Source organism: Cebus imitator, unplaced genomic scaffold, assembly GCF_001604975.1.
Source record: "Cebus imitator isolate Cc_AM_T3 unplaced genomic scaffold, Cebus_imitator-1.0 Scaffold93, whole genome shotgun sequence".
NCBI classification, from domain to species: Eukaryota; Metazoa; Chordata; class Mammalia; order Primates; family Cebidae; genus Cebus; species Cebus imitator.
In genome coordinates, this window is record NW_016107408.1 from 3,576,097 (window position 1) to 3,591,802 (window position 15,706).

At 53.1% G+C, this 15,706-nt stretch overlaps 1 protein-coding gene across 1 annotated transcript in view; it reads right to left on the reverse strand.

Annotated features, from left to right (window-relative positions):
* SDK2 (sidekick cell adhesion molecule 2) overlaps positions 1-15,706 on the reverse strand; it is a 318,487-nt gene that overhangs the window by 59,238 nt on the left and 243,543 nt on the right. Inside the window, exons 19-27 of the mRNA XM_037741077.1 lie at positions 11,680-11,875; positions 11,410-11,508; positions 10,774-10,965; positions 8,397-8,518; positions 7,282-7,391; positions 6,998-7,148; positions 3,547-3,784; positions 2,614-2,729; positions 1,756-1,945 (exon numbers count right to left, since the gene is read on the reverse strand). Of these exons, the coding sequence (XP_037597005.1) occupies positions 1,756-1,945; positions 2,614-2,729; positions 3,547-3,784; positions 6,998-7,148; positions 7,282-7,391; positions 8,397-8,518; positions 10,774-10,965; positions 11,410-11,508; positions 11,680-11,875 (1,414 nt within the window). The remainder of the gene's footprint in view (positions 1-1,755; positions 1,946-2,613; positions 2,730-3,546; positions 3,785-6,997; positions 7,149-7,281; positions 7,392-8,396; positions 8,519-10,773; positions 10,966-11,409; positions 11,509-11,679; positions 11,876-15,706) is intronic.

The window sequence follows — 15,706 nt, forward strand, 5'->3', positions numbered from 1 at the left end:
GGAGAGAACAGGGCAGAGGGTGGGGGAGGAGAGAACAGGGCAGAGGGTGGGGAGGGAGAGAACAGGGCAGAGGGTAGGGGAAGACAGCTGGGGAGGGGGCACTTTTCAGTGTTGCCACATTCCAGCACAGAATGGCAAGATGTCTGAGATTTCCTTTTTTTTTTGAGACAGAGTCTCACCCCCTCGTTCAGGCTGGAGTGCAGTGTGCAATCTTGGCTCACTGCGGCCTCCGCCTCCTGGGTTCAATCGATTCTCCTGCCTCAGCCTCCCAGTACCTGGAACTATAGGCAATGTGCCACCACGCCTGGCTAATTTTTGTAGTTTTAGTAGAGGCAGGGTTTCACCATGTTGGCCAGGCTGGTCTCAAACTCTTGACCTCAAGTGGTCTGCCTGCCTTAGCCTCCTAAAGTGCTAGGATTACAGATGTCAGCCATTGCACTGGGCCTGAGATTTCTAAACTTGAACCTGGCTGGCCTTCTAGGTCATTTTAAGGGTATATCTGTCAAGGCAGGAGAATAGAACATATTTAACAGTTCATTAGCTTGATTAATAATGTTGGCATACACAAACATATGGTATTTGGGCTTCCCTCTGCACTCTGGTCCAGCTCCTGCAAACGTCTGTGGTGGGCAGTAGGGGCGGCGTGTGTGGGGAGGTGGGCGGTGCGCAAGGGATGCATTGGTCAGCTTCTGACGGGGAATTTTGCTACAGGGGTGAATGCCTGCAGTCCGCTGGTGACATTCTTTTGCAAACAGGATCAGCATGTTCGTATGTCCAGGAAATAGACTTTCACTTTCACATACCTTTACTCAAAGTAGTAAAAAATAAAATAAAACTGGCCGGGTGCGGTGGCTCACACACCCGTAATTCCAGGATGTTGCGAGTTTGAGGCGGTGGATCACCTGAGATCAGGAGTTCGAGACCAGCCTGGCCAATATGGTGAAGTCCCATCTCTATTAAAAATACAATAGGCCAGGTGTGGTGGCTTATGCCTGTAATCCTAGCACTTTGGGAGGCTGAGGCAGGCAGATCATAGGTCAGGAGATTGAGACTATCCTGGCTAACACGGTGAAACCCCATCTCTACTAAAAATACAAAAAAGTAGCCGGGCATGGTGGCATGTGCCTATAGTCCCAGCTACTTGGGAAGTTGAGGCAGGACAATTGCTTGAACCTGGGAGGTGGAGGTTGCAGTGAGCTGAGATCTGGCACTGTAGCCTGGGTGACAGAGTGAGACTCTGTCTCAAAAAACAAACAAAAAAAAAACAAACAAAAACAACTAGCTGGGCATGGTGGCGAGCGCCTGTAATCCCAGCTGCTTGGGAGGCTGAGGCAGGAGAGTTGCTTGAACCCTGGAGGCGGAGGTTGTAGTGGGCCAAGATCATACCACTGAAAAAAAGAAAGGGAAAAAGAGAAAAAGACTGGTCAAAAAAAAAAAAAAAAAAAAAAAGAAAGAAAACAGAAAAGTAAATTAAAACTGGTGAAAGTCCCTATTCCATACACTTGTCTTGCAGAGAGACCAAGAGACTGAATCAGATGTCAAACTGCTTCCGCGTTGTCCTCAGGGATACATGGGCTGCAATTAGCATCCCCTGCAGTGGGGCTGGTAGCTCTGAGTGGCCTGTCCCTAAAGGAGACATCTGAGGCCATGGCTCCCCAGGGGGCAGAGCTTGATCCCAGAAGGGCAAGTCCCGATGGGCAGGAAGAAGGGCAGCCCCTCCCAGCCTTCCCCAGGCTTGCTGGAGTTTGGACTCACCATCATCCAGTGTCCGCTCCAGGATGGGAGGGTGGCTGGGGCGGCCGTCTCCGATGCGGGTGAAGGCCAGAACCTGGACCTCGTAGAGCACGTATTTGCCTAGGCCGGTGAGCTGGGCACTGCGAGACGAGTTGCCTTCCACCAGCCAGAATCGGGGCTGGGCATCAGAGTCCTTCTCCTTATACATCACCTGTCATGGCCAGCACAGGTGAGGGCCTCGGGCCTGGGTCTCACCCATCAGCACTTTTCCTGAGCCTCGTTCCCGGGGTTGGTGTGGGGGGGTTGGGTAGACTTGGGCTTCTCAGAGTGACTTGGCCCCAAGGGTCGGGGGTAATTGCAAAGCTAGTGTACCCGGAGAGCTGGGGACACAAAGACGGACTCAGTCACAGAGCGAGAAGTTTCCTGAGAGGGCATGGAGGTGGGAAGACAGTCCCAGGCAGGGGGTGTGCCTTCTGCAAGGTCACACAGCTAGCAGTGGCAGAGCTGAGACTTCAACTCATGTCTCCCGACTTCTAGCCCACGGCTGGACCATGTGGCTAGGCACAGCTTTTAAAAGGGATTCTAGAAGATAATGAAAGTCAAAACTGGGCCCATGAGAGCTGAGTGAGGCTGGGGGCATCTGGCATGGCCTCCTGGAAGAGGTGGAGTGGCCCTAGGACCTGGGTGCTCTCTGGGTGCCTCCCCACCCGAGGGATGACTCCTGGTTGCCATGGTGACCACTGGCGAGGACACCAGGTGGGTTCCCTGTATCCACTCTAGGAGGCAGAGACCCAAAGGGTGATAAGGACAAGGCCCCTTGGATGGAGGGGCTGGAGGGGCCAGTGCAGGGACCCCACCTCCTGGGATTCCAGAACTCACCTTGTAGCCCAGCACGAGTCCGTTGCGATCGGCCTCAGGGACGTCGCTCCAGCGCACCAGCATGCTGCTGGAGGTGGTGGCCAGTGCAGACACGTTTGTGGGGCCGGAAGAGGGGACTGTGGGGGGAAGGGAGTGGAGAGAAAGCACTCAGGACCCAATATTGACCGTGTAAGGAACATGGACCAGGACGGGAGGCCGAGGGAGGGGCCAGCTTGATGTGGCCTCTCTATGGAAGAAACATGGCACACATGGACCCCAAACTGCAAACCATCCCACCAAGGTGGCCTTTGGTTTTGGAATGCTGCAGATGCTGCTTCCAATTTCAGATGAGCCTGCCCGCAGGATTCTCTGCTCAGGTTAGGATTAGATGAGCTTGCATTTCCTGCTGGCACAGCAGAGAGGGCTGGGGGAGGGACTAGGGCGACTCAGGAAAGCTGCTCGTGGGTGCCGGGAAAAAGCCACAGAGCAGTGAACTACGTGTGGATGGATAAGGGTTGCCTGAATGTTGGGCTCATATTCTGTGGTCCCCTGAGCAGGCCCGTAGGAGCTTCTGGTAGTGATTCTGGAATGTTCTGAGAGCTAACCCTTTTCCCGATCCCTCCACTGGGATCTTTCAGGCACCACTGGGTGTCAGGGTTAAAGCTGTGAGCAGGGAAGTGGGCAGCATGAATGGTGGAGACTACCCAGCCATCCTGCAGAGGCGGGGTCACTCTGACCTGCCTTGGGAGTATGGGAAGAGCAGGCACAGTGCAGGGAAGTGGCAGGTGCTGGGAGATGCAGCAACATCACTGTGACATCGAGCACAAGCAGAGGAAATAAGCTCAGGCTGTTTTTGAACAACAGCTTCAGCCTGGCAAGCCCTTGGATAGCCCGCAGGGCACAGAGACCAAGGAGGGGGCAGGCTACAGGGCGGCTGGGTACCAGGGCCGGTACCTGACTCCCGGGTCCTGCCCACCACCGTCTGGCTCCAGGGCCCGCTCCCAATGGCGTTGAAGGCCTGGACCTGGACACGGTACTCTGTCCACTCCTCCAGGTCCTCGATGGTGTACTCCCGCTCCACACGATCCTGCACCACGTGGCTCAGTGTCTTGCCGTGCCCGTCTGAACGGCTGTACTTGATCTTGTAGCCCACGGACTCCGGGTTCCCATTGTATTCCATCTCCGGGAGAGGCTGCAGCGGGGCAGGGGCGGCAAAGCTACTGTGAGCCAGGCCCCCCTGTGCAGGGAAGAACTGCCCTGGTACCCCCTCCTCCAGGGAGCCTTCAGGGGTGTCCATCCCATGGTCACCCGGTCAGTGTCCACATGAGGCTCTCTCACCCGAGTGTGGCTTAGGTTGTGTGATTGTGTTTCTGATGGGCTCTTATCTTCCTGCAGGGAGGATGGAGAAGCAGCATCCTTTCTCTACTACGTATGTGACAAATCTATTACCCTGCCAAGGGAGTCAGGAGACCCACAGAGGACGTCTGTCCGACATGCTGATAGCACCGCCACCTCTGGCTCTGCTGTCTCTGCCGCTTACCTCCGTCACTCCTGCTGCCAGCACACACTTAATTGCCTGCCACACCTGGTCTCAGCTCTTGGCTGCCTTTGGAGGAGCGAGTGTGGGCAGAGAGCAGGATGCACGGGGCACCTGCCAGTCAGGAAGTCCTTCTGTCCAGCAAACCTCAGTCTCTCCTGCTGCATTTTCAGCCTCCCTTCTTTTATTTTTGTTTTGAGACAGAGTCTGCTCTGTCTCCCAGGCTGGTGTGCAGTGGTGTCATCTTAGCTCACTGCAACCTCCGCCTCCCAGGTTCAAGTGATTTTCCTGCCTCAGCCTCCTGAGTAGCTGGGATTACAGGTACACATCACCACGCCCAGCTAATTTTTGTATTTTTAGTAGAGACATGGTTTCACCATGTTGGTAAGGATGGTCTTGATCTCTTGACCTCGTGATCCAACTGTCTCGGCCTCCCAAAGTGCTGGGATTACAGGTGTGAGCCACCGCGCTCAGCCTATTTACTGACTCTGTCTCCCAGGCTGGAGTGCCATGGTGCCATCTGAGCTCACCACAACCTCTTGGGCTCAAGCGATCCCCTTGTCTCAGCCTCCTGAGTAGCTGAGACTATAGGCATGTGCCACCATGCCTGCTAAGTTTTGGAGATACGAGGTTTCACCGTGTTGCCTAGGTTGGTCTTAAACTCCTGAATTCAAGCCATCTGCTCACCTCGGCCTCCCAAACTGCTAGGATTACAAGCCACCGTACCTAACCAGCCTCTTCCTCTTGTTTGAGTCTCAAAGAAAGGAAAAGTCAGATTTCTTTGCTGGACCTTCGGACTAGGCTGGTGGGGCTGTGGTCTCTGGCTCAAGGTTGGGTGGGTGAAATGGACAGTGCTGGTGAGAGTGGGGGTGTGAGCATGGGGAGGGGAGCCCAGGGCCTGGTCTCCACTCCTCTGAAGGGCACAGAGCTGAAGTGGGGGCGTCTCCATCCCTCACCTGCCCTGATTCTGCTTCTCCTGGGGCTCTGGAGGACCTGCAGTCCACAGGCTCACACAGGCTGACCCGCTTTATTCCGCTCCTCACCTTCGGCCCTGACCTCCCCTGCTCATCCCACACATCCTCCCTCCTGCAGACATTTAGTGAAGCCGACCAGAGACCATTAAGATAGCAATCAATGGGCTTGAGAGCTGGAGATGGGGCTCAAGTGCATGTTCCCTTACCTGCTAAGGAAAGGTAATGGACCACGCACCATTAAGCGTGGGCTGAGAGGTGTTCGGGGCCCTCCACTGCGTGGCAACTTCCTTTCTATTCCCCCATGCAGCCCCTGCCCTCAGCCTCAGACTCTAACCTTTTAGTAGCTGCAAACCTTAAAGCAAGATTCAGGAAGGAAGCAGGGAACCAGCCTGGGTGGGGATGCCCGGGAGCGAAGGGGCAGGAGGGGGGCATGCCACACTGTGCATGGGGCACTGAGCTGGGCCGAGGCAGCTCTGCAGCTCTGCTCAGGTGCCAGCCACCCTGGGAAGGGAACTGCAATTAGTAACTCATATTTATCGAGGACGGATGGTGCCACGTGCTTTCACCGCCGTTAGCATCAAGCTGTCTGCACGAGGGAACAGCAGTAATGACTTCACGGTGAGGTGTGTTTGCACGTTGTGTTTTGCGCAATGAGTAGGATCTTACATGGAAAGAAAGGGGTTCCATAGGGTCAAGAGGGCTCTTGCTACGCTAGTGTTCCTGGCTTCTCTGTGGAGCTATGGTATGCGGTCATTTATTTGTCCAAGAATTTCTTGTTTGCTCCAAGCGCCTCCTGGGATGGCTGCTCTGTGGGACCCGTGCTGGGAAAGGATGTTGCAGAGGGCCTGGGGGAGAAATGGCCTCTGCTGTTCTCTGGTGGATGAGACAGCAGTGTGCCCAATGGTTAGGGCTGTGGACTTGCCGGTACAGACTCCCTGCGTCAGGACCTCAGCCCCGCGGTTCACGAAAGCACGTGGGAGGATGTGCGAGGCCTTGGGCAAATTATCTGACCTCCCTTCTGCCCCAGTTTCCTCATCTGCAAAATGGGGACCAGGGGCCGGGAGCGGTGGCTCACGTCTATAATCCCAGCACTTTGGGAGGCCGAGGCAGGTGGATCACCTGAGGTCAGGAGTTCGAGACCAGCCTGGCCAACATGGTGAAACTCCGTTTCTAATAAAAATATAAAAAATTAGCTGGGCGTGATGGTGCACCTCTAGTAACTCCAGCTACTCAGGAGGCTGAGGCAGGAAAATTCTTGAACCCAGGCAGCGGAGGTTGTGGTGAGCTGAGATCACACCATTGCACTCCAGCTTGGGCAACAAGAACAAAACTCCATGTCAAAAAACAAACAAACAAAAAAACAGGACCAGGATCACTGTGCTGTCACAGGCTTGTTGTCAGGACAGCACCTGGGAGGAGAGGAAGCCTTGGTGTGTTAGAATTACCACCTCATGCAGGATGGCCCAGGGTCATGACCCTCAACCCACAGCCCTAATCTGGGGCACACTCTCTGAATGCCACAGTGGCACCTGAATCCCAAACCCGCCAACTGGGAGCTGTGTGGCCAGGGGCAAGTTCTTAACCTCCCTGAGCCTCAGTTTTCTTAGCTGTAAATTGGGATAATCATGTGTCCTTTGTAAGATTCCTGGGAGAATCAAATGGGATAAAAAATGTAAAATGCTTGGCACTTGGCAATGCTCAGTATACAGTATTTTTTGGCTTCTTCCTCTCATGGGGGGCGTTTGTTCATTTGGCTAAGATGTTGATGATCAGGCAACTAACCAGGTAAGTAGAGAAAAGAGAAAGGAGCTGTAGGAACTCTGAGGATCACCTTCTGGGAGGCACTGACTGGAGCTCATGGAGAGGTCCCACCCTGCCCTCGAAGGAGCCTCACCATCCAGCGCAGCCACAGGCTGGTCTCACTGGCTGTGCGCAGAGACACATTGGCTGGGGCCATGTCAGGGGGTGCCTGCAGAGTCTGGATCTTTCTAGAAGGCTGACTGGGGGGGCTGGTGCCCACAATATTCACCTGGCGCATACGGAAGCTGGGGTGGGAGAGAGATGAGGAAGATGGTAAGGGCAGGACCCCAGCTCCCAACCCTGTCCCAGTCTGGGCTGCGGCCCCCTCCCACCCCCAGCCGTGGGGCCGCTGTCCCCTCCCTGGCCCAGTCTTGTTACCTGTAGTAGGTGAAGGGATTGAGGTCAGGCACCTCCATGGATCGGGCGTCAGGCTCGTTGGAGAGCTGGTGGATCAGCAGCCACTCCTCTCCCTCCCCGACCACACCTACCTGGAAAAGGGCAGGACCTTAGGCCCACAGAGCGCTCTGAGCCCAGCTCCTAGGAGGTATAACCCCTGCCAGGGAAGGACTTGGTTCAGATCCCAGGGCTCATGGAGGGCACCAAATGGGGCTACCATCTTTGCAGGCCCCTACACATGGCTGCAAGTGTGACTCAGCCTTCCTGCCCTAGCGTCTCTCAGGATGCTTGTGATCGACATATTCCCAGGCCCGTCGGAATCCGTGGGACACTGCCCAGGAATCTGTGCTTTTAACAATCAGCCCAGGTTTCTCCTAAATACCCGGGGTACTTCCAGAGACCCAGGCTGCCCCTCAAACCAGCTATATCAGAATCAGAGTTTCTTGGGTGGGATGTAGGTGTTGTACTTCTGAATGCTCCCCTGATGATTCCAGGGTGCAGCCAAGGCCGATTATATATATACATAATTTTATTTATTTATTTATGAGACTAAGTCTTGCTCTGCTGCCCAGGCTGGAGTGTAGTGGCATGATCTCGGCTCACCGCAACCTCTGCCTCCCAGGTTCAAGTGATTCTCCTGCCTCACCCTCTTGCGTAGCTGGGATTACAGGCAAGCACCACCACACCCGGCTAATTTTTGTATTATTAGTAGAAACGGGGTTTCAACATGTTGGTCAGGCTGGTCTCAAACTCCTGACCTTGTGATCTGTCCACCTTGGCCTCCCAAAGTGCTGGGATTACAGGCATGAGCCACCGTACCTGGCCCTTGATGTTTTTATATTCCAGAAACTAGGTGTTTTTCTAGGTCCCCCAGACCCAGGAGGGGACTGTAGTGTGTGTGTGTTTTCCATGTACACAGGTGGGGAGGGCAGTGGATTGGAGAAAATACTGGGAAGTGTGAGCATTTGGGGATATAATGGGCCATTGATAGTTGTACATGAAAATTCACACAGACTGGAATACACATAAGATGCTGCACTCAAGAGCACGGAGTGCTCTGGCTGGGGGCTGCTACCCAGGCCTCAGTGCCGCCCTACCTGGGCTTCCACCAGCCAGCGGGAGATGGAGGTTTTCCCATCGTAGCCTGGCCTGAACTGCAAGGTCACGGATCGGGGACCGATGTTGGAGATGCCCAGGTTGGTGGGGGGCCCTGGCAGTTCTGGAAAAGGAGAACAGGGTGAGGAAGAAGATCCAGTGAGAATGGCCCTCCATGTTGAACGGGACTTTGGGGCATGGAGGGGGCTGTGTGTCACACTTTTCCTGGAAATGTCCGAGGAGAAGCACAGCCACGGCCTCACTCCACCCGCAGTCTTTGTTCCTGTGTCTTACGGAGGACCGTGTTCCTGCCAGGAGGTGTTGATATTTACTCGGTGTGGCTGGCAAAATATTAAAGATATATTGGGAAAAGTCATAGATTAGTCTCAAACCTTTTGGGAGGTGGAAGGGTTTTACTGGGGCAAGCTGAATGCAGCCGGCGGTCCATTTGGGAAGATAGGGGAGAGGCTTTTCCTGTTTAAGTCTGTTTACCCCACATCCCTTTGTCTCTACTCTATTTAGTCATGTAAACTTTGTGCTGGATGGTCCTCTCAGGGGGAGATCAAAGGGGAATTACCTGTTAATAGTGTTTACCCTGGGCCTGGAACCTAAAGCTTTTATCATTGTATAACCAGTCTCTTAACCATGTTAATTATCCACAGTATGCTACCTCAGAACCTCTTAGGAATCAAAGCAGACAGAGGGTCTGGGTCAATTGGCTGCATTTTGCCCTCTGCAAGCAGCCAGCAGCCATCCCTAGCCCGCTTGTATCACCGTGGTGGTGAGCAACGTCTCAGGTGGTGACCCCAATGTGACCAAGGTCACAAGGAGGCTGAGACAGATTTGGGGGCCAAGGGGGATCTCTCAGGGCCGAGAGGAGGCTCTTGGGGCCAGGAAACAGGGGTCAGGATGGCTCCTTCTTCCTGGCAGTTCTGGATGTGAGTGAGGTGCTCAGAACGAAGCTGAAAGCTGCATTAAAACCAAGCTGGGCTGAGAAAGAAACCAAACGGGACCAATCCTCCCCTCCATCCGCACAGACCCCTGCACACCTCCTATACCTAATGACAGCTCAGGAAGGCGGGAAGATTGGGTAGGGACAGGAGGAAGCTTATTTTCTGGCCAGGAACCCTGAGGCTCTAAGAGCTCAGGAAGAACAGAAAGAACAGATATTCTGGAGTCAGAATGAGTTTAAATCTAACTCCACTACTCATATATAAGCTGTGTGTCTTTGTACAAGTTATCCACCTCTCTGTGCTTCCATGTTCTCCTTGGTAATGAAGATTATAATAACACCTCCCTCAGGGTTGCTGTGTGTATAAAATGAGTTGATGTGTACAAAACTCCTAGCTCCATCCCCTGTGAGCACTACATACATATTTGCCAGCATAGCTGTCTGTAATCATCACTGGGGGTTGGCCAAGGCTCAGGTGGCCCAGCCATCTAAGCAGCAGGTGGAGGGATGTTGGCAGGTCACACAAGCACTGCCTGACTGATCTGGATGGGACCACATGGCTATCTGGTCCAACTTTCCATATATACAGATGGGGAAACTGAGGCACAGAGGGGACACGTAACTTGCTCAAGGTTGCAGAGCTTGGCAGAAGCAGAGCTGAGAGTGGACCTTGGCTTGCTCTCTGCACCAGGCTTAGGAGTATTCCCACTGTGCTCTGCCACCTCCCAACCAGCCCTTCCACATGCTGGAATCCAAGGTGGACTCTGGGTGACAGTGGGAATTCTTCCCCTGAATCACAGATACCATTGCCTGGTGTGGAATCTGGTGAGAAATGGGTGACAGAAGAGACTGGTGGGGAAATGAAACAAGGTAGGGGGCCTCTGCTTTTCTGAGAGCTGTGGGAGGAAGCAGCAGGGGCCCAGGGGAACCGCAGTCCAGAGGCCTGGGATCCCCAGAATCTGGCCTGCTCTCAGAGGATCCAGACCCACACAGCACAAGGAAAGGGGAGAGCCTGTGGAAAGAATGCTGGTATTCCTGAAAGACACGGGGCCCTTTTTTTTTTTTTTTTTTTAAAGACAGAATCTGGTTTTGTCAGCCAGGCTGGAGTGCAGTGGTGTGATCTCGGCTCACTGCAACCTCCACCTCCCGGGTTCAAGTGATCCTCCAGCCTCAGCCTCCCAAGTAGCTGGGATTACAAGCATGCACCACCATACTCAGCTAATTTTTGTATTTTCAGTAGAGACGGGGTTTCACCATGTTGGCCAGGCTGGTCTGGAACTCCTGACCTCAAGTGATCTGCCTGCCTTGGCTTCCCAAGGTGCTGGGATTGCAGGCGTGAGCCACCACGCCTGGCTGACAAGGGACCTCTTGAATAGGATGCTGCTCAGGAAAACTCCACGAGTCCTGCCCCAAGAGTGGGCACTTACCTGGGGGCACCCCAGAGGAGATGGTGGAGGCTGACACCTGGCCCTGCCCCTTTGAGGTCATGGCGGCCACCTCGATGGTGTAGGTGGTGAGTGCGGTGAGGCCCGTGACGCGGTACTCCAGGGTCACGTTGGGCAGGTAGTGGGTCACACGGGTGTTGGTTCGGTTATACTCCTCCCAGGAGATCCGGTACCCTGGGGAGAGCCCTCGTGTTGGCATGAGCTTGGCTGTGGCCACGAGCTGGCCTGACCCTCAACTCCACTTCTCACTTCTCTACTAGGCTGGCAGTTAGATCCACACTGGGAGCAATGGGGCCACGGGAGGTGGGAGCTGCTGGGGTCCTGCCCTGGGTCTCAGGTGTAGCCTCAGTGGGATGCCACCACTTCAGGGAATTGCAGGGGACACACAGGGAGTCATCACGGCAGTCACTGAGATCTGTGGCTGAAGGCGTGGGGCTGGAGACTCTGGGATGTGTAATGAAGTGGAGGTACCGAGGGCCTCCTGTGAGCAGTCTCTGGGAAACAGTGGGTTGGCTTCAAGGGTTTGGGTGAAAAGTAGCAGGACGGCAGGGGATGGACCAGCTCTGGCCTCTCCCGGCCCAGTCCTGCCCTCCGATTCAGAAACGCTGTGATGCCTACCTGTGAGGATGCCGTTTTTCTCTCCCGGCTCTTGCCAGCTGACCTTCAGCGACGTGTCCAGGATATCACTGAAGCTCAGGTGTCCTACAGGGCCAGGCACTGCACCCCAAAAGGACCCCCACCCCACAAGGCCAGTTAGAGCCAGAGAGAGGCCACCATCTGTGAGACAGGCTGTGGTGATCTGGGAGACAAGACTGGGCTGCCCTTCTTTCTGGGGTGCCCAGCCTGGCCTTGGGTGGGGCAGAGTGTGCAGGGCTGGGGGGTGCCTACCATCCTCATGGGTGCGCACCAGCTGCGGGGTGCTGCGTGGCCCATCTCCAGGGGTGGTGAAACACAGCACCGAGGTGAAGTACTCGGTGAACTTCTTCAAGCCAGACACAAAGCCCACGTGGATGCTGTCTTGAAAGTTAGGCCGGGCGGTCACCATGGTAACCTCCTCTTCCTGCTCCGGCTCCCAGGCGATCAGCTGCGGAGAGGCCAGCAAGTCAGACAGGGCTTCAGGAAAGCTCCAAAGGAGGCCGAGCTCTCTCCCACAGGCTGCTCAGAGGGAAGGGACAGGCAGTGCAGGGAACCGCGTGACATCAGGGTTCACTTTGGGGCACTTCTCCACTTCTTGAGCCACTGACTTCATGCAAAGCACCATGCTGGGTGCTTCCCAGGAGCCGCCTGTCACTTGATTCTCACAGAGACCCAGGAGGCAGGCATTTCACCAGGAACAGCTGCATAATTTGTAGGCTCAGTGCAAAATGAAAATGTTGCCCCTTGTTCAAAAATGACTAAGAATTTTAAGATGACAGCAGCAAAGCATTTAACTAACTGTGGGGTCCTTCTAAACGTGGGCCCTGTGCGACTGCACAGGTGGCATACTCATGAAGCTGGCCCTGTGTTCGTTTGAGATGGGGTCTCACTATGCTGTCCAGGCTGGAGTACAGAGATATGAGCACAGCTCACTGCAGCCTCGACCTCCCAAAGTGCTGGGATTACACGTGTAAGCCACTGTGCCCAGCCCAGCCCTGCATTTTATTTTATTATTTTTTTCTGAGACAGAGTCTCACTTTGTTGCCCAGGCTGGAATACAGTGGGACTAGGCTCACTGCAACCTCTGTTCAAGCAATTCTCTGTCTCAGCCTCTGGAGTAGATGGGATTACAGACGTGCATCACCACGCCAGGCTAATTTTTGCCTTTTTAGTAGAGATGGGGTTTCACCATGTCGGCAAGGCTGGTCTCAAGTGATCTGCCCGCCTCGGCCTCCCAAAGTGCTGGGAGTACAGGTGTGAGCCACTGTGCCCAGCCCAACCCTGTATTTTACAGATGATGAAACAGAGGCTCACACAGGTAGGGGGAAGCTGGTTCTGGGATTCCAAGCCCTGAGCTCCTACATCTTGCCCCATGTGAGCTGGGGCACCTTCCTTATTGGAGTTCTCCAAGGGTTGCTTCCTGCAGAGCTGGGAAGTTCAGTTTGTGGGTAATTATTGTCCTCTTACACTCCAAGTTGGGATTTCCATCTTAAATATCAAGTAGCCGGGGGTGGGGGGGCATCGGCAAGAAAGTCCTATCTGAAAATCCCTCAAGTTCTCGCTAATCCCCACTCTGCAGATTGCACCCGGCCCCCGCCCCTCCCGCCTGCTCTCACCTCACGCTTCTGTTTCTGGGCCCTTCATCTGTCTCCAATAATGACAGCTGGTTTCAGAGATTTCCTCATTTATTTGAAGTTGATTAAATAGCAATTAATGGGGAAAGGCAACACTTGATGAGTTTTAATAAGCACGGGTATTTATAGATATAAAACAATGCCACGCCAATGTCTCCCGATTAACTCACGCCTATAACAATGCTTAATCTTCTCCTTTTCATGGCCGTGTATTTATAAAGGATGTTTTGAAATTTAATTGGTATTGTGAAAAGATAGCCTATAGCAAGTTAATTAGACACTAATTAGACCCTCAAAATACTAAACAGAAATACTAAGTGGCATTTAATAAGTATGTTAAATATCCTCCGTATTTCGATTATCTTGTTTCATAGCAATTATGTTGCTGAACTTCTTTGGAGTAGATTAAGAAACAAGTTTAATGTTTTAATTTAATTTAATTAATGTAAATTCAAATTAATTATGCTGTTAGAATTAATTGTGTGGTGTGTTCCCCAGCAAGTATAAGATCTGGGTAAATATTTTACGTATTGGGCTTAGGCCAATTATAATCCCTACCATTTAAAAAAACATAAAGGAAAAAGGGTGCCTTTACAGGTGCCTTAAAACAGTATCACCGGGCCTTACCCACAAAAATGACCCAGAGGACGTGCACAAATGCACAGGGTAATGGAAGCGCGGTTTGTGGAGTCACGCTGTTGACTTCAGCATCCTATAGCTTGACGCCTGAATTCAAGATGGCAGCAGGGCCACGGCTTCCTGTGGCTGTTTCAAAATATTTACCCTGGGATGTGAGCCACTTTTAATTCTCCTGCTGCATGTGAAGCGGAGGCCGCTTAGGGATAGGAGGCCTCCCTGCCTCAGGTCCAGCGAGAGAGTAAAAGTGCTTTTGCATTCTTCATTGCCCTAACGGGGTTGGGCTCTGCACAGTTGTGGGATGTAACTTTAGTGCTCAGCTCAACACACAAAAGGGCTTCCACCTGCTGCACTCTTCCCATGCGCCTGGCCTTATTTAATCCTCACAGTGAGGAGTAGATGGAAATCACTGTCCTATGCTCTTGCAGAAAAGAACACTGAGGTTCAGGAAGGTGAAGGAGCTTGCACATGGACCTACTGGGAGCTGGCTCAATCTGTGGACCATAAGTCCTTTCATGATGATCTCTGATTCTCAAAGGTATACACAGCTGCTGAGGTGAGTGCTTCTCTATGACGTCTCTGGGCCTTCTCCTTGTGAGTCAGCTTCAGTGTTGATTTACCCTACTAGGTCCTTAGTCTCAGATTCTAAGCAGACGGGGCTCCCCTGAGCAGGCTCGGGTGTGTTCTGGGGAGTGAGCATTGGACCTGGGTTCCTGGGACATGCAATTCCCCCTTAGAGCGCAGACGCCCAGGGAGTCAAGCCCTGTAACTGAACAGCAGTGCTGCTAACAGAGGGTGTTGGGGGAGGGCACAGTCTTGCAGCTGGCACACTCGAACCTGAACCCAGCTCTGTCACTTACTGTGTGACTCAGGGAAAGTCACTTGAGCACTCTGAGCTTCAGGCTATTGTAGGGGATAGAAACAGCTGGCTTGCTGGGTTGCAGGGAGGAGCAGGTGAAATGTCTCCTGTCCCTGGTGGAGGCAGTACTCTATAGGGTTGAGAGTGTAGGATGGTGTATATGGCATCTAGCTACTAAAGTTAAAAAATAAGTCAGGCTGGGTGTGGTGGCTCACATCTTCAATCCCAGCACTTTGGGAGGCCAAGGTGGGTGGATCACCTGAGGTCCGGAGTTCGAGACCAGCCTGGTCAACATGGTGAAACCCCATCTCTACTCATAATACAAAAATTAGCCGGGTGTGGTGGCACGTGCCTGTAATCCCAGCTACTTGGGAGGCTGAGGCAGGAGAATTGCTTGAACCCAGGAGGTGGAGGCTGCAGTGAGGCAAGATGGCGTCACTGCATTCTAGCCTGGGCGACAGAGTGAGACTCTGTCTCAAAAAAATAAAGTCAGAGAAATGCTCTCTGTCTCTGTCCCTCTATCTCTTTCCACATACACAGGTTCCCAGAAAACAACTTGAAAGGAAATGTGAGAAACCAACAACAGTGGTCGCTTACAGTGAGGAGCTTTTGGGTTGGGCAGAGTAGATCTAGGCAGGTGGGAGACCGTGGTGGGATGGGGCTCTCTGCTATATGTTTACCATTTTTGACTTTTGTTTTTGATTTTTTGAATCATATATTTTCTGTTTAAAAATTAAAAGATTGAAAAATAAGTTGAATGAGGGGTATTTGGCAATAGTAGCAAAATTACTCACACATTTTCCCTTTGACTCAACAATCTCATTTCCAGGAATCTAGTCCAAAGTTATATTGTGAAAATAAAAAAAAGGGGCTGTGTGCAGTGGCTCACCCCTGTAATCCCAGCACTGCGGGGGGCCGAGGTGGGTGGATCACCTGAGGTCAGGAGTTTGAGACCAGCCTGGCCAACATGGTGAAACCCCGTCTCTACCAAAAATACAAAAGGTTAGCCAGGCGTGGTGGTGGGTGCCTGTAATCCAAGCTATTGGGAGGCTGAGGCAGGAGAATCACTTGAACCTGGGAGGCAGAGGTTGCAGTGAGCCAAGATCATGCCATTGCACTCCAGCCTGGGTGACAAGAGCGAAACTCCATC